The sequence below is a fragment of the Taeniopygia guttata genome, chromosome 6 (genome assembly GCF_048771995.1).
Source record: "Taeniopygia guttata chromosome 6, bTaeGut7.mat, whole genome shotgun sequence".
Classification (NCBI taxonomy): Eukaryota; Metazoa; Chordata; class Aves; order Passeriformes; family Estrildidae; genus Taeniopygia; species Taeniopygia guttata.
Genome location: NC_133031.1, coordinates 10467992 through 10492357, shown reverse-complemented (window position 1 = coordinate 10492357; position 24366 = coordinate 10467992). Strand labels below are relative to the sequence as shown.

Sequence of the window (24366 nt, the reverse complement as noted above, 5' to 3'; positions counted from 1 at the left end):
TGACCTACAGTGTGAAAAATAACTGACACTGGAATGAAAAAGACGCACGTTACAAACTATGACTCACTGTTCATATTTATTCATACACTCCAGAGCTTTCAGCACATCACATTCCACACTCCTAACAGGCTATCTTATTTTTTACCATGGGTCAGAATGATAAAGCTTTAATGTAAAGTGTATCAGAAAACCACATGTTTTGTAATTCTTCACAGATCAAGGAAATAATGTCAAAATTAATTTCAGCTTCTTGACAGAATTTTCTGAAGGGTTTAGCTAAACCTGTAACAGCAATTCACACAATTAAGTTTAAATCATCTGGTGAAAAGGGCACAGAAAGGGAACATACCTTAAGATCACGCCTCATGCTTGAACTTTCTTGCAGCTTTTACCATACAGCTAAGTGCATGCTTGTGAAAGCACAATTAATTCAGTTTTGGAACACCACAATGTCACAACCATGTTGTATTATATGGCAAGAATGTTCCCAGTAAAGACCAGAGCTGATTTTGCAGTGCTCACAGTGCTTCCTTAGTCCCATATATGCACTGTGGGATTGAGATTATCATGGATGCCACCAAGACCCAAGATAGTTACACGTTCTATGTTTTTTTCCACAGAGCAAGAGGCAAGATACTTCTTACTTCATGGATAACAGTCAAGTGGGAGTGAGAATGATAGCATTACTGAGCTCTGAATTTTCTCTGCATGTCAACAGAGATGTCCAGTTCCCCAAACCCCCGAGAAGTTACCAGACAAGACACATTTATTTAGTGCTTCTGGGCTCATTAATCTTTCCAGAATGCTCCTGCACTTAAGGATAAGGGGCTTTTATTTTTTTGTTTGTTCATCAGTGTTCCAGATGGTAAAGGCAGATAACAGTTCCCTAACATTTCATTCAAACTGAATAGAAAGGCTCACACAGACTTTGGTGAGTGATGGATGCAGCTGTGTTGTAATTCTGATAACAAACAGTCACAATGCTGAGCCATCCAAAATTCAGCCCCTTCACCCTCACCTCTGCAGGTATTAAGGAGGATTATGAACATAGTGGAGAAAAAGACAACAAGATATACTCCCAGGAAACTTTGTATATTGAAATAAGACAGGAATTGGTATTCTTCAGGAAACTGTAAATTAAGAGACAAGTTTTCTGAGGTTTATTTTGCTGATCTTGCTTACTAACTGAAATTATTTTTGTTAAGGTAATTGCTTTACTTAATTAGCAAGTATGAGAAGGGAGGATAGAATTTTCTCAGGTAAGTTAATTAGGATTGTTAATGTTGAGTGCTCAAGAGAGTGGCAGTGAATCATCTACAACTGCTTGAATCATCTAGAACAGGTGTATATGCTCTTTTAATAGGATGAAATATCTCTACTTTTCTACAATTTAAAACCTCTTGGTTTTATTTTTGCGAAGAGCTGCTGCAAATGGATATAAAGTACTTGAATATATGCATTTGCTATCAGACCTTGAGTGGATTATCAGAATTTTTCTGGTTTTCCTTATATAGCCAAGTCCCTAGTGTCAAAAACCCACTTTTCCCCATATTCCTAACAAGAAATTTATCTTCATTAAAAAAACCCAAAGCCAAAAATAAACTAAAAAATTAGATTTGTTTGAGGATTTATAGATGAAGGCAAAAAAATTAGGAAAACCTGTTTCTCCCTGCTTTTTCTCATGTACTGCAGTCCAGGCTACCCACTTCACAAACCTATTAATAAAACAGATGACCTGCAATATAGGAATATGGAACACCTTGACAGCATGGGATCAAACTATCTGGGCAGTATCTGGAGATCATTCCTTGTTATAGCAAAGTTAACATTAAAGCTAACAGATGCAAGACATTCTTCAAACTAGAGGATTCAAAATATTGCAGTTTTGACTAATTTTGCATAGGAAAGCCAACACATTAAGGCAGGAATCACAGCAGGACACTCCAGTAGCTGGGTATGTCAGATTTGCTGGTCAAAGCCATTTCTCTCTAGCAAAGTACCAAAGATCAGGTGTGGTTTATGGCAGCTGCTCTGATGTCTGACAGCAATACTTGGTTCTCTGAAACTCCATGCATTAGTTAGAACTGCTGAGTGTCACAACCCTGAGACGATCCCAGTTACTTCAGTCCTAGTGTTCCCCCTCATCCTCTGCTGACTACTGCCAATCCATGCTGCACATCAGATGCCAATAACCATTGCTCTGTAATGGCCATTTGGGTATGTTTTGGGGGCTACTGGAAAATTTAATTATTGCTCTAGACTTTAATAATGATTGCCAGACAAATGCACAATAGGGTAAGCACCATTACAATCACTGCTCAGCAAGTTCATTACTTATTGAAATAATTAAAAATGTTACCACGTTACCTACCCTCTAGGAAGTCCACCTTCCGAAGCCCTTCGGTTGAGACTCAATTTATGCATCTCAGCCATTTCCCTCAGGGTCTCTGCCGAGTAAAGGCCAATGGGGTTGTTATACTGCCTCGCTGGGCTCAGCTGGTGTGCAGGGCTACTGCCACCAGCCAAAGCAGGGCTTGCTTTGGAACCTAACGTGCTCTTGGCAGGTGAAAGGTCAGGAGTCACAGACTGAGAGGACATGGAAGATCTAACTGTGGTAGTCTTTAGGTAGGAAGAGCTATTTGAAAGGCTGATCTCTTGCTGGTTGAGGTAGCCTGAAAAGGTTCCATTGGTTGCTAAAACACTACCCATAGGCCCAGTCGCCGTGTTAGTTAGAGGGCTGAAGGTTGTTCTGTTGCCATTGATTTCCCAAGCAGGTTCCTGTAGTAGCAAACATGCAGGCCAAGAAAAGAAAAAAAAGAGCAAATCATAGAACACATGCAAATATAACATATCTACAATTAATGCTGTAAACATAGTCATAAACTAGCAATAAATAGATTGGGGCCAAAGCATTCAAAGTTTCAGGGAAGATTTTCAACAAGGAAATGCATTGTTTCAAAATAAGGGAAGCAAAACCAACTCAGGCATTTTTTACTAGGTTTTAGTTGAAATCAACAAATAAAGCTTAACATTAAGAGAGCATTTGCTACTAGTCAACCTCACAGCACTAATTTTGTATTAAGGCAACATTGTTCATTAATTTCCAGGATAATTAAGAAATTAAAAAAAAAAAGTCTTGAGGTAAGAATAATTTTAGACCATGTACAACTATAGAAGTCAATGCCATTATAATAAAGACACAATGATTCTAAACCACACCACTCTGTTTTCTATGAGTGCACTTGAGGTTATGGAAATTATGCACTGCTTTCCTGGGCTCTGGTTCATGCTGATCAGGCCATGCAGCAGGGTTAGCAGAGACACCAACAGGACTCGAGAACAGGAACTGCTCCATGGAGAGGCTGCTCCCATGCTGATCATTCTGCTTAATTTCCACTTGAGGGAATGTGTGCTTGAGTATGTAGGTGTGTGTGTGATCTTTCAGCCCTGTCCTAGATAATATTCTTAACTGGGACAGCAGCAGGTATTCCCTTAGCCAAAGCAATCTCTTCTACAATACCTATACCCATGGAAGTCTGTGCTGGTGATCAGATTCAAAACAATCTACAAAAAACTCATCCTGGAAAAACACAGTCCAACACTTGAGTTTCATAAATGATTCACTAGAAACGCATCTTAGTGAAACCAAAATAAGAGGTGATATCAAAAAAGAAAAATGCTCACAGTTAAGAGGCCCAGTAATGCTGGCTACCCGCTGCAGTCCAGCTCAGGGGACAGGGACAGGCAGGGGACATCAGCCTGAAGCAGGAATGGAGCCCACAATCTGGCCTCAATGACAGCCAGTTCAAGAGCAGGTGGTGGCCTGCAGTCATGCTTTGCCTCATTCATTGGCAATGCAATCATCATCTTTAACACCTTGCACTCATCTCCCCCTTGCATGAAATATAGACCTGAGAATAATTTGGCCTCTAATTCTATGCTTTTGCTAGTATTGGTTTACGTTAATGTAATTTATTAATTTTGATACTATGGTTAATGAGAAACATATTTTTATTGCCCTTTTTGATTTTTCTATAATGCATGTATAAATTTAGGGAGCATACATTTGAAAAAAAATCAAGATAATATGCGTTAATTAAAATTTATTGAAAAAAACCCTTAAAGGTCTAAGGATATAAGCAATCATAACATTAAGCACATTTAAGACATGTTGAATCAAAAATGTAAGGCAGATAAAATTAACTAAGATAATTTTTCTTAGTGATAAACAGGAAGAGATTTTAGCTGGCATTAATAGCTGCCCAAGGCTGTAGAACCAGATAATCCTAAAAGCATTTTCAGACCATGCCTTTTTAAACAAATACATTTGCAATACATACTTTGGTTATTATACCATGACACTGAAAACAGCAAACAACAAACCCTTCCAGTGGCCTATTGAAAGCTGCCGGATCTCATTGAATAAACAGAAAACAGAGCTTCTCTCTAAAAATATGTTCAAAAAGAGGCACAAATATGTTCAAAAATTAAGTAATCACTTGGGCAAACCATTTTTACATGCCAGCACAGAGGGACAAAACAATTATTAAATAAAAAATAAACACAGATGTACTAGAGAAGAAAAAGGATATGCTGGAGCTATATTCATTTATTACCCTGAAAACTCTGTGGCTTTTAGTTAACTGTGGGTTTCTTCCTACAACCCAAAATAAAAGGACATGCAAGGAGAGCTGATTGTAAAGTATCAGTTTCAACTGCTAATGAGAGAAATGCCACATATTTACTTAGCCCTAATGCATTTTCATAGTCTTGGTGTTACTGGACAGTAACAATAGGCAAAGGGAAAATTATAGGACAGCTGTAAAAAATTATGGCTTATTATTTTGCTCCCTTTTGGCACAAATGGAGTTCTGGTTTTGCTCCTCAAACTATCTCTAGCTGGAATGCCAGCATACTGGCAAATCAGCATTAGAATTCTTAAGAACCCAGCAGCGCCAGGTTAGCAATCACCATCTTGAGTTCGTATTTTGTATTTTGGATAGTTTTAGGGTAGTTGTTTTCCCTGTGTTGTGGGGGAAAAAATGGATGAAACAGGAAGTGTCAAAGGGAGCGGCTGGACTTCTCCTAAAGAATTACTGCCCCATCATCAACATATTTAGCTCTTCCCTTTTGTGACTAACCAAAAAAAAAAAAAAAAAAAAAAAAAAAAAAAAAAGAATCTCTGATGCAGTTTATTCCTGGGAGAATATTGTAGAATTCTTTTTTTTGTCTCCATTTTTGTCTCCAGTTCGATGCCAAAATCAGATCAATGCAGAATTTTGGAACCCATTTCTGACTGTGAAGGGTAAATGTCTAATACTGAGCAGCAGCACTGAGCTTTCAGCATTGCATCACATGAAATGCGGCCAACAATAACAAACGTTCCCCTGTTCCCCATCTCTCATCCCATTCTGTTTCAGTGGCTGGAAAAGCAAGCTGACATTTCCAGCTCCGGGAGTCTGATGCTAACCCTCCAGCCGACCAGGAGAGGAGGCTCTGACACTGAGCAATGGGCTTCCCCTCAGAAAGATGCAGGATTGTGCAGCAATCCATTACTGCCGGAGAAAAACTGTGTAATGTCAGGGAATGAGCTTAAAACTCATAAATGTAGAGGAGTCCCAAACCTTTTGAAATAGAAGGAAGCTAGGAATCAGCTCAATTTCCATTCTGAAATATTATTATTATTTGTTTATAAAAATCCAGTTTCTGTTAAAGGCAAATGTTCCTTCCTATGTATCAGGGAAGTGAGAAATAAATTTAGATTGGGAGATACAATACCAGGTTTTTGCAGGTCCTCTCCTTTTGACAACGCATTGTCTTTTTATCTATTACTGTGACCCTACAGTCATTACTCACTTCTTGCACTTCTGGGAGAACAATTTTAACAACATACCAGTAAATTTGACCACCCAACATGCTCAAGAAACAATTGTTGCTTTAAAATTTTTAGAGGATAAAGGGAATGGAGGCACCATGGCACTGAATGACTCTGCTCAAAGACATGATTAAACTGCTTTTGGCTGAGCCAGCTCCTCCATCCTATACTCTACTTAAAAAGTCATCTCCATCTATTTTCTCTTAGACACATAGGCTCCCAAATTTGGAGGAAACAAATCATAAGTATGACAAGACATTCACTGGGACTCCAAAATAAGTGTCATCAGTAGTGTTTCACAGAAAGCACAATGCATAGCCATATTATTAGAATTAACAAGGCTGTCAATACCTTCATGCAAATGGACAAATGTTAAAGCTGTGCTTAAGCCCTAGAACTGCAGCTTGAATGTTCTGAACTGCACTGAGCTGAATCTTTACTTGTGTTATGTCCCCTCTGAAGAGCTGCAGGAACTCATTGACTGATTGATGGCTTAATTTAAATCCTTGGACTCAAGCTTACTCTTACTGCTATTTGAATGCTTTCAACATTAACTATGCCCTTTCTTCCAGCTATGCCCCCCTGTGCAAAAGACTTTACTAAATCAAAAATATTTGACTAAACTAAATGAAAATTGTTTCTAGTTTGGGATTTATATCAGATATAGTGAAACTGAAAACCTTATTTCCAATAATAGCCCTATATACTTATGGTTGCAGAACATGCGTCATCCATAACATTGATTAGCTTCGTGAAATAATGACTGATCTTTGTGAAAAAGTATGCTTGTTTCCCTAAAATAGAAAACAAACAAAACAAAACAAAAAAATAGTGAAAGAAGAAGTGCATGCTTGAAAATTAGTGGAAGCTGCAATCAGATCAGCCATAATGTACAAGAGGATTTATGGTTTTAACTAGACACTGAAGTTGCACATGCAAATTGTTTAGCTAACATTGCCATGCCTGAACCTTAACCAGAGAAGGGTGAGGAAAGCTTCTCTTGATGTATGGGGATGACACTGTTGTCTTGTAATGCAGCCTTTTGCTGATTTTTAAAAAAATACCATCAAATTAATTTCACTTAAACCATCAGTCTAAACACTGTCAAGCAGAGGTGTGGAGGTGACTTTTGCCTGTGTGTCACAGAATGCTTCATTTCTACAGTGATACTGTTACTAGAAATAATAAAGGGACAAGAAAGGAACCTTGGGTTTAAAGTGTATTTACTGTAACCCACCTTACTGCCATATCAGTATTACACTGCTTCTATCGGTAAAGTATTTTTATTCTGGACTTTGAGATTTCTCTGAGGGCTCAATGTATTTTTTCCTTCCAAAAAACCCCAAGAAAAGAATTCTTCTTCACTTAAAACTTACTATTAGCATAGACAAGTGACACAAGTGTCACTCCTCTTGACCTGCAAAGGGTCCAGCACTCTAATGTTACCTCTTCCCCTGGGTGAAAGACCCTACACCTAAGAGCTTCCTGAATACTGCAAGATAGGCTGTTTCCCAGCATACCTTCCCTTGGCTGCTACCTTTTTCTCTAGAAAGGTTTCACAAATTCTCTTTTCCAGCTGCTGGTACTGCCCGCAGCCGGGTCAGAAAAGGCTGCCTCCAGCAGCTCCTACAACCTTTCCTGAGCACCTTGCACAGAATTCTCAAATGTAAGACAACAAGGTTTTGAAAATGGTTGAGTCTTTTGATCCTCATCTGTCACTGAAGGGGTAGAATATGAAATGTAAAGTGTCTTTATGGCTTTCATGCCAAGGGGTCTTTTAGGACCTTCAAGAAACCCCTGTTGTGTGCAAAGTTAACTTTTCTATACCGTAGATATTTAAGGGAGGAAAATATTTTCTGTGGTAAATAGCTTTGAAAACCTATGGCAGCAATTTTAAAACTGACACTTGCCAAGGAAGAAATACACCTAAAATGCATCTAAAAGAGTAATGAAAATCCAATATATAAGAGCTTTATGTGCCTATGGAGGAAGGAGACAAAATTTTCATACCTGTGCAGGTGCCACGGAGCCCCAAAAGGTAGGTGTCAATCTTGTGTTGGTGAGTAACTGGTGAGACACATCTACTCACTGCCTTGAACACTGACAGCATTCTAGGTGGGCCTTCAGGGAAAGTGAGAACTCCTTCCCCTTCCTGTCCCTATTACTTTGCTGGTGCAGTCAAACACCAATTTAACCAAAAGAATGATCCATTGCTTTTGTTCTAGGAATTTTACAGTTCAGTTTGGTGACTATTTCAATAAGTTCCTCCAAAATAACTTGTATAAAATCATGATATAAACAGAAACAACTCTGAGCAAGATAAATTCTTAATTTTGTCTTCCCTTGCCAAAAAAGTTTACAAGATCCGGTCTGAAAAAACAATTTCTGCCTCAACTAATAAATGGCCAGTCAGGTTAATTTAAAATTCCACAAAATAAAATTGAATCAAATTATTCCCCCCAGGTGCATTCTCTTCTGCTATTTTGAACCTATTTGCAGCAGTTTCAGGGATGATGTTACCATCTGTGCTCTGAATTTGGAAAGCATAGTGTTTATAAAAATTAGTTAAAATTGATCTATGGAAGTTGGAACTGTCAAAACCAGTAGAAAATCATCTAATTCCCCATGTATTTTGATCTTCAGTGGTTTTTTTTTTTATATGCATGCTAGGAATGAAACTGGCACAGACAGCAGGGATAAGTTGCAGCAATGGAAACTTTAGCTCCTGTCCATTTATCTAATCAAATACATCAGCAATACAAATGTCCTACCCAGAGCCTGAGCCTAGGGATATATACACCATCTTTCAGGTACCCCTGCTCCGCGGTGTCTCCAAAGATACAGAAGATGAGTTGCCAGGTATAGTCAGTGTTTATTCTAAAATGAACATTTATTTTATGAAAGATGATGTGCTTTCACAATGGGAACCAAGCCATTCATTTCCTCTGCCACTTGCTGTTATTCATTAAATTGACTTATCCTCTTTATTTTTTATTCTCAGGTCTTCTGAATACTATGGTAAGAACACTATATGATGCAAGCTTTCAAATACCCTCATGTCTTCTTTGCAAATCAGTGTCATTTCAGTTGCAGCCAGGATTTGGATAGATTGAAGCACAGTCTAATGGTTTCCCCAACAATCTACAAAAGCAAATGTAGATTTTTGAGAAGCTTTAGTGGCTTCTTGTAGCTAAGATGAAAACAGTTGCCCAGAAATTGGTCAGACCAAATCACATTAGAGGATAGCTAGATGCTTTGGTTCTGCTAATCAGAAATTAGCAAAATACAGATTACTAATACATTGCCTTGCAGCAGTTTGCTGCCTGTGCATTCATTCAACCTGTAATTATTTGGGGCAGGCAAAAGCTATTTCCTGTAATAGGTATTTACTTTCACTGCAGCAGATAGACATGGTATTCACTCTGGGTGAGGAGAAACGTGTCACTTACCTTCTGATGGGGAATTACAGCCCTGGGAGAGTCAATTCTGGGAGCAGTCGTTGAAACTGGCACTGGACGTTTAGACCTGGGGATAAAACAAAAAAGAGAAAATAAAAGGTATGTGCAATCCGCACTCCCATTTTTCAGCTCTAATTTCATGCCAAAAAGCTGCTACATCAGGACTGAAAGTTAAGCGTAGCCTAGACTTTTTCTGTCCTACATCCTCATTTACAAAGGTATTAAATGAGAGAAAAAGTTTGAGAAAGTTTCTCCAAATAATGAAAATCCACCAATTATGGAAGCAACCTATGACTTGGGAGATCATCTGTTTCCCAACACTTGTGGCAAACTGCATTTTCATAGACGAAAGTCAGCCACAACTAGATAAATTCAAGTTTGGTCAGCACTCTGGAAAAAGAGACTTAAAGGTGTTTTAAAATGCAGAGGCTAAACTTTGGTGTTGAAGCATCTCAAGATAACTCCTAAAAAATTGTTATTTAATAGCTTAAACCATATAACTACAACTTCAACTATTTAAACCTCTCTTCAGGAAGAAACATGGGCTTCACTTCAGACAATTGAGTTTCACAATGAGCAGAACACTACTGAATTAGCCACTCCAGATGCCTGTCTTTCACCTGTATTTGGCAAATACATGTCCTTGATAATTTAAAAAGCTCAAAATAAACCCCACTAAAATGCTCTGAAAACATACAGTTTGCCCTTTCATTGGAATAATAAAGCACAGTGGCAAATGTCATCTGAAGCACTTCTACTATGCCCAGGTAATTGAAGATGTAGTTGTGGGAGGTGTTGTGAGAATCTGCCTAGTGGTGAAAGTTCCCCTGAAATTGTTCCAGTATGTATGGGATCACCAGAAAAAAGGAAACGAAAAACAAAAATAGTCAAAAGAATCAGAATTATACAAGTAATACCCAATTTCCAACCTACAGATGAGACTTATGCCTCGAATTCTAATATTTAAAAAGTACATTTCAAAATTAGGACAAGTACAAAAATGAAATAAAAATACTTAAAAGCTTACAAATCAAGTAGAAGCAGCTAAGACATTTGGCATTGTTTGCATTAGACAGGAGACGAAGAAGGGAAGACATTGCAGAGGCTTAGAAAATAATGAATGATAGAAAAAGGGTAATAAAACTACTCTTGTGGACACTGAATGAAATTGAAGGGATAACACATATAAAATTGATAAAGGAAAACATCTTCTTCTAGAGAACTTGATTAACCTGAGGTGAAACTCATTGTTATATCATTGAGACTATGAGAAGAGCAGAGTATCAGAAAGGATCAAACAGTTCTACTTAACAACAAAAACCCGCAAGAGCTGCTTTAGACTGAGTATAATAAGTAAACATACAGACTTTCATTTTTCATGGCACAGCTCAAAAGACTTTCTGTGTTAGGTTCATTATTTCCTTACTGAGGGCTGTGCTGCACTTTCCTCTGAAATACTTACCAGGGGCATCTATCAGAGAGGGGAAGCTGGGCTCAACAGGAACAGGGCTCATCCCCAGTGGCAATCCCTGCATTAATAACCAGCTTCACACTGAGCTCTGGGTTTAACTTTAACTGCCACACTTAACATTTTTTCCATAAGCAGTAGTGAACATACAAAAAACCACCACCTAGTAAAAAGCAGTAATCCTTAGAGGAACTCAGTGGAAGATTTCCACTTAGAAGGTAAGGAAATTTTGCTACTTTGAGAGCTGAAAACAAAGTTGATATAATAGATGCCTACCTTACAAGCAGGTACTATGAAAATGAATGCAGTCTGAGGAACAATGAAACAATGAAAAGTGGCACTTTGTTAAACAATGTGCAATTAACCTGTGAAATTCACTGACAAAGTATTCCTGAAAAAATGGGCTAGAAAATTGTAATTCATACTCACAGCTGAAATACATCACAATATACTCTCAATATATAATTATCTGAGAAATAGATATCTTCAAGTTCTAATAATAAGAGCTACTCACTAACTGCCTAAAACAAACTTTCCTCAGGCAAGTTATCCTCCCTAAGGAACGAATGCCATACTCTTCCTCCAACCATTTTAGCTTAAAAAGAGAAACGATAAATCATATTTATGAGACATGCACATGTATCATGAAAGACAGAAAAAAAAGAGGAAAAAAATCAGCTGCAGCCCATAACACTGGGTAGCTGAAAACTGACAGTGAGAGTTTATGAGCACACAAAAATTTAGGGGATGATTCTGCTCCTCTTTCCATTACTGTAATTTCTGAGTTTTCTGTGAGGTGACATTGATGGGACTGGGCATGCCACGTTAAGTATTCCCCTGCTCTGCTCACTGATGTTGAATTTTAGTGCCAGAGCTGCTCAGCACTGTAAATATGGTTTTACCATGTACAGAGGTTGAGCAAACAACCACACACTGCATGTTTGATGCTTAACTGGAAAACAGTTGTATTGCAGCAAAAGAATTTATTTACCAGACTATTCCATCACTTCTGATGTTTATAGTATGTTTAGTTTTTCCTCTCTCATTACCTGCCCACAGAAGATGATGCTAAAAAGCTGCATTTCTTCCATATTAGCAATAACATACATCTGTCATTCACAGTGTTAGGCAAGATTTGTATTTGACACCAACTTGGAGATTTCAAGATGTTACTTGAAAACGATGTTCCTACACAGCTCTGACTTGGATATTTATAGCTTTGATATTTAAAAACAGAATAATGAGGCTTGCTAGATCTAGCAGAGGCTTGCACCAGAGAAAAGGGCAGAAGAGGTGAAATCAATTTGTGGAATGAAATTGTATGCACTTGCAGAATAAAGTGATTATTTACATAAGAGTCATTACTCCTCCAGGAAAAACATCTGCAAGTTCAGAACATTTTTTTTCTCCCTCTCTTGCTAGATGGATCAAATCCTGCAGCAACAGAAGTTTGCTTTTCAAGTGATGATGGCGCTGTAGCAAACATATGTGTCCAGGTTTATATTTTAATCCACCAATTGCAAAATTATTTTATTCCATATACTTTAGGGTGTACCTCCTCAGTAGGGCCATGAGAAGGATGAAAGCCCAAATTTCACAGATGATTGTGATAATTTTAGATTTGATGTTGAAATTTTTCATCAAGAAAAATAATCAAGACTATTTTTTTAGGTATTTAATTTGATTTCAACTTTTAGACATTTTCTGTATTTTCCAAGTTAAAGATAGAAACAAAAACCTCATTTCAAAATGAAGACTTAGAACAGTTCTAATGATGACAAAATACATAATTCTGGTATTTTTTTAAAACTCTTCTCCCTTCCATAGATACACCTCTTCTCTCTCTCAGTACTGGTTCTGTTTTTTAACGAAGTTCAAAACCAAGATGGATGTAGTTTTGCAAAGCAGTTCAATTTTGATAGCACTGCTCAAATGACTGCCAGAATTTCTACTTGCTCCCACCTAAATTGGTCTTTAATTGAAGAGCACTTGACTTCAATCCTGGTATTTTTGTACTTACAACAAAGGTTTATTATAAGTCAACTGCACTGAGGAATGCAACTGCTGCCTAAGTCAACTGCCTGCCTAAGAAAAGACTGTAAAGGGGTTCTGTGATGCACTATCAGCTTAAACTGCATCCTCAGGGGAGCACAATATTGTACTGCAAAGAGGTGACATGATCATAGAGATAATATCTCTTTTTCATCTTCATGAGGCTTTTTTCTATTTCATATTTTCACCAGTCAGTGTTTATCTTTTCTAATTCTCAGGACAAATAAAATCAACATTTCTTTTCTACAGTATGCCTTTTCATTTGTCATTTGATGACACATGAGCGCTTATTTACCACTTCTTGATTGTATCCTAGTATTTCAACTACTAGAAAATGAAAAGGCATCAAGCATACTGGAAAGGTAATAAAACAGATTAAATTAGAGTTAGAAACTTTACTTACTTTAGCTATCACCTAACTGAAATGGAGGCATTCTGGAGTGGAGTAGGTAAGCACAGAGCAGGATGCAAAAAAACTCACATAGAATAGGGCTTCTGATATATATGTATGATTTAATACATTAATACTCCTGAAAATTTGCTGGGAATGATGATGGGAGTGCCAGGGAGAGGTGTAAAAAAGAAAAACTATTACTCATGGTTATCAATTCGAGGTGTCCCTTTAATAAGTGCCAAGATACTAATGAGCCAGTTAAGTTTTCATCTAACCAGTGAATTAGGCAGCCAAGCAGAAGCTGTTGCTTGTTTCTAACTCTTGCACAGAAAATCTTGAGTCCCATGATACCGTGGTGTAATTCTCTATGTCCTGCCTGGGACCTCAGTAAGCACTCTTAGTAACTTCTCATTGTCACTAAGAGTGACAATGAGAATCACAAAGACAAAGACCTGAACATTTCACAGTACTTCAAATACAACTGTGATCACTCTGGGCCTAGGCTCAGACCTCCTTTCCCTCTCTCAGGGTATCATCTGTGGCTGCAATAAAATTTGAAAAATACTTCACCAGCACTTTTTCTCTCTATATATCAATGGCAAATGCAAATATAAGCATTTGGTTGGATGACTGATTTGTTAATTATTTCCCTGCATTATGCTTCACTCAGACTGCAACTTAGGCAATTACTCTTTCCAGACCTAATGTTCACGCCCACAGTACCATAAGGACAAAAGCTTGAGAGAGGCAGAGAGGGCATCAGCCAAAAGGGAGAAGCTATCTAATAAAAAAGCTGTTTGGAAGTATATATTACCTATTTTCCCTTAGAAGGAATCTGATTCAGAGGCAAATACAAATATTAAGGGATAGAAAGGGAAAGTGAAAAGGAAGAAGCCCTGGAGATTTTTGTGAAAAGAGGAAAGAAAGTGAACTGAAGCCAGTATGTGAATAGATGAGATTTTTCCAAGGCTCTCCTGATCTCTCTTTGACCCTTTCTACTTCTCTGGCATCTGCACAGTCCCTGTTGCATCCTCCTAACTCCTCCCCTGCTGTGGGAAATCTCTCCTTTCCTGAACTGCTCCACATTCTGCCCTCCAGCTTGTTCCCTCCTGAATGGAGCCACTGGCTGCCAACACCTCCATCTGCTCTTAATTGACTTGGTACTAACCCTAAAATTCCTCCATCCCAGCAGCTTCTATGGGCAAACAGGGAGGCTATCCAGTATCCCTGCAGCTCTGCCCGGGGGTGACAGTTATCCACATAGTACCAAGTAGGAATGCTGAGCACATGCCTGGCACTCACCCAAGACACACAGCAAGCTCCAAGGAGTGTCTGCACCTTTAACCTCCAAGGAGTGTGGACACCTTTACTCAGGCAGGTTATTTCTCTGTCTCCTTCCTGTCTTTGCCCTGTTTTTAAACCATTTCCAAAAATTTCCTCTACATATCACTATTGAAAACTTGGGTAAGCCATAAAAAAAAGTGGATTCAAACCAAGGAAATTTAATTCCATTACAAAACTTGTTTATGCTGTTGTGGGTTGAATTTGTATGCAGATGTATATTGCCATTGTTGGAGAAACAGATTAATTTATACCAAATTTATGTGCAGCGCAGTGCAGACAAACCCACAATACTTCTGAAATATTCAGAAATACCTAAATTGGTATTAATTTTAAATAGGAAGCCACTACTCTCACCAATAATAAATTGGTTACTTGCAGAATTGGCATTGCCTAGTTACAGATAATATCAGTTCAGAATCAAAAACAAGAGGCTGAAGTGCAATCAGGTTTATCAGAGGGATCAAGGCTTAATAGCATAAAAACTTCAGATACATAAGCTCACTTAGAACCTAAAGTTTGGCATAATTATTTATTATTAATGATTTAATCATTAGATTGATTATTTATAATTACCGAGAGATGCTAAAAAATCTACTGAAGGTAAACATATAAATAATAAAAAGACTTGTTCATTTAAGATCATCAGAAAAAATGTTTGGGTTATGAAATGATCTAGTACATAAAGCAAAGAATTAGTAATAATTAATAAAGAGCAGAAGATGCACTGAATAAAGATTCAGTTCTTGGATGTAGCTGATCATACCCTGGTCTTAAGATGTGATGCACCTCTCCCAAGTAAGCATACGTTTTGAAGACTTTAGTATCAAATATTTAAGTAAAAAGAGTTTAATATTTGATAGTTTAATAGTTGAAAAATACCTGAAGTGAACCAAAGTTATTTCCTCTGCTTATTCATCACCTCCCATGCAAATAATGCATCTGAGACTTTGACTACCCCCATTCCAGTATCAACAGTGTGCAATTTACATTTTTCCATGACTGTGCTTAAACTAATCAGCATTAATAGGAAAAGGTCCCAGCCTGAACAGACTGTGACCTTGCTGTCTATTGTAACATTTTGGCTAACTTTCTTGCAGAAAGCAGACAGGAACCGTTTTTTTGAAACAATACAACTGCCATGTTTACTCACTAAGCTGTGTCAGCTCAACTGATTTTGGTGAGATGGACCCATGGTACCCATCCTGACCTTTCCATGGTGAGTAAAATATAATATGTGAAAGAATTCACATGGAGATTATCTTTAGGGAATCCAGAAAATATTTCTCACATAAAATGATGAATTTTAAACTCACATCTAAGCTGGTATGGGGGGGGAGGGGGGTAGTGGGGGAAGTGATGTGCACTCTGAGAACAGTTTTAATCCCTAAGCAAAATTTTGCTGCAATGAAAACTTCACTGCCCTTTAAAGCCTTGGCATATATCCACAGTTTCCAGGCTCTTTTCTAAAACTAACAAGGACACTTCATGCAGTGAGTGTAAATAGCAATCCACTAAATTAAACTGCTCATGTAAGGAATATATTTGTATTTATTCCAGTGACTGACATTGATATTTCATTTCATTTTCCATGGAAATAGCTGCTCATTAATTTCACCAGCACTAAATGTTACTACTCAGAGAGAATAGCTGCTGTCCAAATGATAGCCTGACATCTATAAACAAATCCTACTGTCCTCTCATACCTGCATACAGAGACAACTGGGCACACAATGGGAGTCACCTCTATTTCACACAGAGTGAGAGAGGACCAACTCTCTCAGTAATACAGTGTAGCTTCCTTAACCCAGTAGTGGGATGTGTCCTCCTTAATGCTTTAAGCATACAGAACCACCAGAAGGAAGGAGAAAAACCTTGGCTGTTGGTGGCAGATGACTTAGAAGTTCTACAGTCACACAGTGTAAGCAACATAAGCTAACTAGCATGGCGTGTCATATCCACCATTAGTGTTCTTTTTTCTACTAATGTGCTTAATATTTTGGATAGTCCAACTAGTTCAGACCATGCTTTCATCAATATTGTATATATAGTGCCAATTTACCCTTAACTGGAACAGATACCATCTTTTAATTCTTCTGAGCACAAATATAACCGTATTCTGGTTCTGATTTAAATGTGCCCATCAGCAGACCTAAAACATGCACAGAATTGGTTACTACACCCAGCATCAGACAAAAGAAAGCAGTTTACAATAACCACTGAGTTCCTCTTGCTTGCAGTTTGCTGTCACCACATGCTTTATTTATAGTAGGCCTGAAATAAATACTGCAGGATCAGCCATCTTTTGGTGCTGCACAAAAAAGGAAAGCTATTAAATATTTACCATAAGTCTCTCCTAGCCTCGCCTCTGACACTTTCCCTTTCAGTAGAGAAAAGAATCATTTAGCTCATGATTTTCCAGCAAAAGACAGCCAATTGTGACTGTCTGGAAGCAAAGGGTAGCATCACTGGCACGCCCAGGGAGGGGGAAGTTTTGTCAATGTGCACCCAGCACAGAAGTCTCCACCTCTCCTGCTCCTGTAGCACAGAGTGACGCCAAAGCGGAGCCTTAGAGTGACACAGGAATGTTTGTGCCAGCAGAATGAGGCACACTCATGTTACAGCACTTTCCAAAACTAAGCCAGTACATTTGGTGAATCCTTTCCAAGGAGGCTGATCAGATTACTTGAGTTATGTTGTGGAAGCTCCAGTGAAACATGTTGACAAATAATGCTGCTCTCTTTTTGTACTTATGTGCATTTAAGAAAAAAACCCGTTTGTATGAAATAAAAATAGACTTTGCATGCATTTTATTTTTCACTGTGAACTGAATACTGCACAATCCAATGTTTATGGCCTAATATCTATGGGACAGACAGACAATTAAAGATGAACTTTGACTGGCCTAGAATTAAAATGCCTGAGGGCAGCTGTGTAGCTCAAGTAACTGATTAGAAACTGATACTGAAAAATTACTGAGAACTGAACTCCAGGAGGTCACAAAAAGACTAAAAGCAAAGCAATGTCTTTTTTCCACCCCAACCCAGGCCATTATAGAGTATGTCATAGCCTTCCACAGCACAGTCCAGCAGAACCAGCACCAATCCCCCCTCAGTACACCTACAGCAATGCAGGTTTCCAAGGAATAAGCTGCATCTATAGAGGTATGTAACACTTAAGAATATCAGTCTGGTTTGCCTGAGTGCCTCATGGGAGTTCTGCTGAGTAATAATGCACAGTGCCGAACACACTTGTTTCCTCCTCTTACTCCTGCTCTTTTCTTCAGCAAAAAAGAATTCACTTCCTAGATGTACTTTGTCTTCTAAACTTAATGAAGCAGTGCTAGTCTGGAGGGTTCCAGACATTGCCACATCACTGGATCACAGGCCCCTTTCTCCATGCACGGTCCAAATACTTCAACTTCCCAGCACTTGCCTGTCTGCATCTTTTCCCTTCCCAGATGCAGCAAAGGGAGGCACACTGCAGGCTCTAGAGAAATCAGCAGCCAGACAATGCAGCTCAAGCCACTAACAAGTTCTGGCTGTCTGATCAAACCTCTGGCATAGCTGGTGAGACTTCCAGTCTAATTTTGTGTGTTTATGTGAAAATAAAGCATGGTTGAAGTGATAACAAATTAAAGAGGGAGGTAGGGAAGGCAGTTGTCAGAAAACGCTTGACATCCACAAATTCCGGAACCCATGGCTGAAATGAATAGAACTCCACTCAGGCCAGCACTGAACATTCATGCAAGGTCTGTGTTAGTGTGCCTTGAACAGTGCAGGTGCTACTTGAATTGAAACTAAATTCATACAGGAAATCACAAAATCCCATTGTTTAGGCAGGCAAGTATGAATGGGGGCTCTTAACACTTCCCTTTTTTCTATGATTGATGCCTTGCAGTTGGATGTCCTGCACAAGTGCTGACACCATGTACAGCTTTTTTTGAGAGCCAAATTAAAACAATAACCACTTCCCCACCCTGTAAAAAGTCCACAGGGAACGAAGTGCTGTAATAAAAGTGAGCAGCAGCAAACACTGTCTTAACTGTCAGGTTATAAACAATGCCCATGAAACCTTCACGGCCATGACCAATAAAGGGAAAGGCCATTGCTCTTGAGAGCCAAGAACCATTAGGAAAAAAAAAAGCTTTTTATCTCAGAGCATTTTCGTCAAGATTTCACATTCCACTGCTTCTTCCATGGCCTTACAGATAAAACAAGCAAGATCAGTTCTACTTCCAGTGCTGTAACAGCGAAACCAAGCCACAGATTGCCTGGTAAGGCATTCCATGACCTTGAAACATATTCTGTAGAGCCATGTGACTACTTCACATACATGTCCAATATCACCACAGTTTAGAGCTAAAGTTTTCCTATCACAACAGTCAATCTCCTAATGCCTTTTCCATTGGAAAGGATTTCTAAACTTTTACACAAATAGGATAAGTCAGCACTTCCATCTTTGTGCTCATTATGGCAACTAGGGCTGTTTTTCCATACTAGTAGAACACTGCTCCAGTTTCATTGCTGCAAGCCATGTCTAAAAAAAGTCAAAGTGATCTCTTAGCACAGTCATTCTCCTGGTAACCACGTCCCAGGAGATTTTGCCACTCTTCTGTTGTCTTCTTATTTGGTTGAAAGTTACTGTCCCTTGCCACTGCTACCTTCTTTTCATGTTATTCTTTTCACCAACACAATATTTGTAATTTTTTTTTTTTCTGAACAAAGGATATTGCATTGTACATTTTGGGCAGGTGAATAAACTGACAGTCTTTTTGTCCTTGAGTAAATTAACCAGGGAAAAAAATATTTTTAAAGGCAAGATTAATATAACTTCCTGAATCAAGTGGAGATGCCTTTTGTTCAAGACGTTGGATCTTTAATAGGGTTCTATGTGTACATCTAGTTGGTCAATATCACTTGCTGCTAGGGTTCAGCTTCTATAAATTCTGAATTGTGCCAAGCAAAGTCTGTTTAATGCCTCTGAGCATAACTTATTTGAATAGCTTTGTGTCATCTAAGAAAAAAATTATTAAAAAGAAATTACTTTTCAGTATTTTTCATTGGGTTTTCCCAATGAGGCTGAATGGGTCACCAAGACAAACTAATAACTCACATCATAAAGTAGCTGAAAAGTCTGTTAATTGTGTAAGTTAAGAGCAAAAGCATAATCTGAGAAAATTTTCATTAGATAAAAAAGGCTATTTTATCATCTATTTGTGCTTACTAATATTTGATTTTACTTTATGCCATTTTCCTTCTTTTCAAAATGGATTGTAGTTTATCTACATCTATTATCTATGCAAGCATATTTCAGTCTGTGGAACACCCAATTATTGCTGTCTTTGGTTGTTCTTTATCCATACAACTTGAGTATTTGAATTATATATTATTTTGAAACCAAGAGACAGGGAAAGCCTTAAAAAAATAGAAGAAACAACAAATAGAGATGAAAGCAATTAATAAAGGTACTCCCACAAGTTTCCTCTTTTTTTTTTTTTTTTATTATGTGGCCACTAGATTTGCTGGTGTTGTAATTTAGAGGTCAGCAAATAAAAAAGCACAATGATTACTGAAATGAAATATCCCTGGCAACACTTGATCAAAATTACTGTTTTAAGTGACTTGCCTCTTGCGATATGTATTAAGACAACCTGGATTTGTTAGTCATGAATTTGGAAATTCTTCTGTGAGTAAGAAGAGCTGTTGATTTGTAGTGTTAAACCATTTATGCAAGGGCCATAGAGGCACACTGGAGAAATTTTCAGGTTCAATATGCAGGAAAATTAATACCAGATGTGCAACAATCCAAAGCACAATAAGAAATGTTTTCTCAACGCAAAACCACAAAGGTTCAACAGAAAAGCAGACAGACATTCTAACAATCGGAAAGGATTTTTCTTAACTTTCAAATAAAAAATATTCAGAATAATCTAAATCTTCATAAAAAAAGGTATCATACATATATTTGTAATAACTAATAACTAATCTGTAATAACTATAACTCAGAGTGAAGAAAAAAGAAGTGGAGCGGGTGACAGGATGAGAATTCAACTACATGCATCAACGTAGTGATTTTCTATTCTATCTGGAACACTCGAAGACAAAGCCATGGGGGAAAATCAGGTACATATTTTGCTTAATAGTACCCTGTCCTGTCTTGGAAACTTTAATCTAAACTCCTTATTCTTTAGCTATTAGTCTGTTCCTGATACTGATTATCTCTTCTGCACATTAATATATGAGATTCTTTGGTATATTCTCAGAAATTGTACTTCCACATTACAGTCTGCTTTCTGTACTTGTCTTTGCCTACCCTGTACAAAAATTATCTTCTTCACAATGCAATAACATTAGCAGCTGCTTCTCTTTCTATAATTATGATGCTTTAAATATTAATGCATTTATTACAGAAATCCTCCATGCAAGGTTATCTAACTTGAGAACAAGTTTCCTTGGAAGCAACATTAACGAGCAGAAATTAAAAAACCTATTAACTGCTTTCTTAATGGCAAGGCAACTTTTATCACATCTCTATGATAAAACCTGCCCTCTCCATGTTCTACTGCCTCCCTTTCCTGCACTTGGGCTACACCTTTCTTATTGAGTCAGATATAGAGTAGACTTTCAAAATTACAGATGCCAGACCTGTAACACTTGTTCTGTTTGTTGTCTCTGAGACAGCTGTTCATAAATTAGCCAAACTAAATTGTGTTGCCCACGTGAGGATAACCAAAAGAAGCATCACCGTTGGATTAATTTAACAGAACCTAGAATGGATATGAGATTACCCCTGTATTCAATAGACTAAATCCCACATGGATACACTCAACCTAACCATTTGATTTCTGTAGGAATCCATGCTGACTTCTACAAGAGTCAGAGCAGATTTTGGCTTTTCATCTCATATCTGTGCTATGAGCACTTCAAATAAATCTAACAGACAGGGGTAAAACGCTTGCAACCTTCAGTCTTAAGTTTCATAGTCTGTCTTTAAGAACACAAAGAGTTTAAGTTATTCCAACATACTTCTGCAGAGTGAGGCTTAGGTTGTGGCTGGCTGATTTGATCTTGTTCTGGGCCTCCAGGTGGGTCATGCTGTCAGTGTTGACTCCATCAATAGCCACGACAAGGTCCCCCTGGTTCATCTGTGACTGTGCTGCCTTGCTGCCAGGGGTGATCTGTGTGGGAAAAGACAAAGGAAAATGTCTTATCCTGATAAGTCATTCTATATCCAAAACAGCTGAAGAACTTGCCCAGAATTATAGTACAGAATAGATACAGCAAAAAAATACACAAATGGACACAACAATAGCTTTATCCATTATTGTATGGGTGAAAAACCAAAATTAATGGCAATTAAACAAATCAAAGCTAACTCACAAAGCTCCAGGACACCATCTACTTCTTGTTACTTCCATTTTGAGAGGTTAAGCCCAGTGTGGTGGTTCCCTTACCATCTATTATCACTATCTCAAGGGGATAATTTTCAATATACAGCAGCAGTATATAGAGATATTACTCAGAAGCAGAAAATGAATGAACCACTATCCACTGCATGATTTTATTGTATTTTCCCTCTTAAAAGCCGTTTTTCCCAAATTAATTAATTTTATTGAAGGGATGGAAAATTAATATGTGTGAGTGGCCTTGGGCACACTTTGTTTCTTTCATAGCAAACTTCAGAGGAAATTATTCTACTTAACTATACCCATATACAATTGCAGCTCCATTACTAACACCAATTGCTATGTGCCCACCTCACCAACCTGTTGGACCTCACACTCCAAGGGCCAGCACTCTCAGAAATAAGAAACCACAGTGCTGCAACCACAAGCCCAACAACTGATGCAACGGTCCAGAAGTTCTGTTTGTTCACTGTGGCAAGACATTTTGTTGGCTCCAGTCGGCTTGTGAACTGCATCTTCTCCAAATGGAAAGCACCCTGATCTCAATTTTACAGAGCCTCTCAGCTTCTGTATGGGTAACACCAGTACAGTTCTAAACCAGAAAAGCCTTCATCCACCATCAGCCAGGCAAATTTTAATGAACACACCAGAGTTGTCCTCTGCTTTCAGCATCCAGTACAGAAAGAGCATGGATATAAGCTATAGGTCTTTTTTCTTAGAAACTCATTTCCTTACATTCCTCATTAAAAAATCCAAGGATAATCTAAAGTACTACAACAAAGGCTTCATTCAAAAATTCTGTTCCTTCAGTACAGTGAACATAAAATAAAGATCTGTTTGATTATGAGCCAAAAGTCCCCTGTGAATTCTGCCAGGCTGACACCATGAAGTCAAATTTCTAGTCACTTATAAAAACATACATACTTAAAAAAGACCTCCTTCCAAAACAATTCCCTAGACTGTTTTCTCATGTGCTTTACTGGCAAAGATGAATAAGCAAAAGACCGAAAAAGCCCTTTCTTAACACACTATAAAAGTTGCTCAGGATTGAGGCCAGAAGTCCAATTGACAGTGTAGTCTGACAATGGGAGGTGTCAGTTTATTAGAACACTAGCTCTAGTATCACAATGCTCCAGTACACAGCACCCTGGATACTCAGACTATTTAAAAGTAAAGATTACTTTGGAATTAGGCACTGCAAGCAATTCCAGGAATTAATTTGACTGCAAGAGACAAGTTTTAATACCTTTTCATTTGAGATGGAAGCAAAGAGTTCTGTTTTCTGAGTGAAGGACAGCCACAGATACAATGTTCTCATGCAAGCAGAGTTAACTGATAATGGACGGCAGTACTATTCCCCAATGTATTTTCCTGGTGTTAAGGAATTGATGGATGGGGGAAATATTTTGTGGTAGTTTCAAAGATAGAGATCTATTCTGCAGTCCAATGCACCCTCACAAGAAAAAAAAACAAAAACAAAAAACCAAACAAACCCAAAAGATCTGTGTTACAAGCACAGCTTTTCTAACCTGTTATACAAACATGAGCTTCTATGCATTTGATTGACTTCCATTGTGCCAAGTACACAGAATCCAGAAGCCCATAAAGAATATGGATTATTTGTACACCCACATGTACTTGTATAGTTACTCAAAAATCCTTCCCTGCTCAGTCCCACAAATATGTTGAGAAATAGAATCTGCAATAGAAGGTAAAAAAAGGGGCAAAAAGCAAACTAAAGCCAAACTCAGACAAATGAGTCAGTAAGACTTGAATCCATCAAGTAGGACACTTCTGTCTTTTTCAAATTATCCTTTTTTAAATAAATAATCTTCACAGATCACTCTTCTACGACATCACTTTTAACCTCCTCATGAAACATAGAAGTTCATGCCACAGAATATTAACTGTATGATGCTGGTTTCAAATTATGGGACACTCCCCACCCACACACGTTTTTCTTGTCAAAAACAAAGACTTGTTTTTGAGCACCAACCCAGTTCCTGAAAGTCAAACATCTGCCATCATTTGGGTATTCTTACTCAAGACATCTGTCTCTCCTTCCACTCTTAAGTGATGCCTCAAACAAAATAAGCCCAGAGAAGCAGAGCTTCCAGAGACAGGATACCACACTCTAGATCTGGGGCTAGTTTAACACAGCTCTAACACACCTCCTTCCCTCTCACTTGCTCTGACTTTTGCTTTTAGCAGCCCTACAGGTAAATGCTATACCTTAAAATAATGACACAGCAACTACAACCCTCCTAGAATTAAGAGTTTTAGAGGGAGGGGATGGTTGTAATGAGCGACCTAATTTCACTTCTTCTCATGGGATATTTTCTGCCTAATATTTTAGAAAATATGACCTAA

At 38.1% G+C, this 24366-nt stretch overlaps 1 protein-coding gene across 13 annotated transcripts in view; it reads right to left on the bottom strand.

Annotated features, from left to right (window-relative positions):
* LDB3 (LIM domain binding 3) overlaps positions 1–24366 on the bottom strand; it is a 114760-nt gene that overhangs the window by 55311 nt on the left and 35083 nt on the right. For 8 of the 13 annotated variants that reach the window (XM_072931438.1, XM_072931439.1, XM_072931437.1 and 5 more), the window contains 3 exons: positions 21617–21768; positions 9325–9400; positions 2372–2778 (listed from right to left, as the gene is read on the bottom strand). In XM_072931438.1, coding sequence (XP_072787539.1) covers positions 2372–2778; positions 9325–9400; positions 21617–21768 — 635 coding nt within the window. The remainder of the gene's footprint in view (positions 1–2371; positions 2779–9324; positions 9401–21616; positions 21769–24366) is intronic. The other 5 variants (XM_030276728.4, XM_030276718.4, XM_030276723.4 and 2 more) reach the window with 1 other exon arrangement.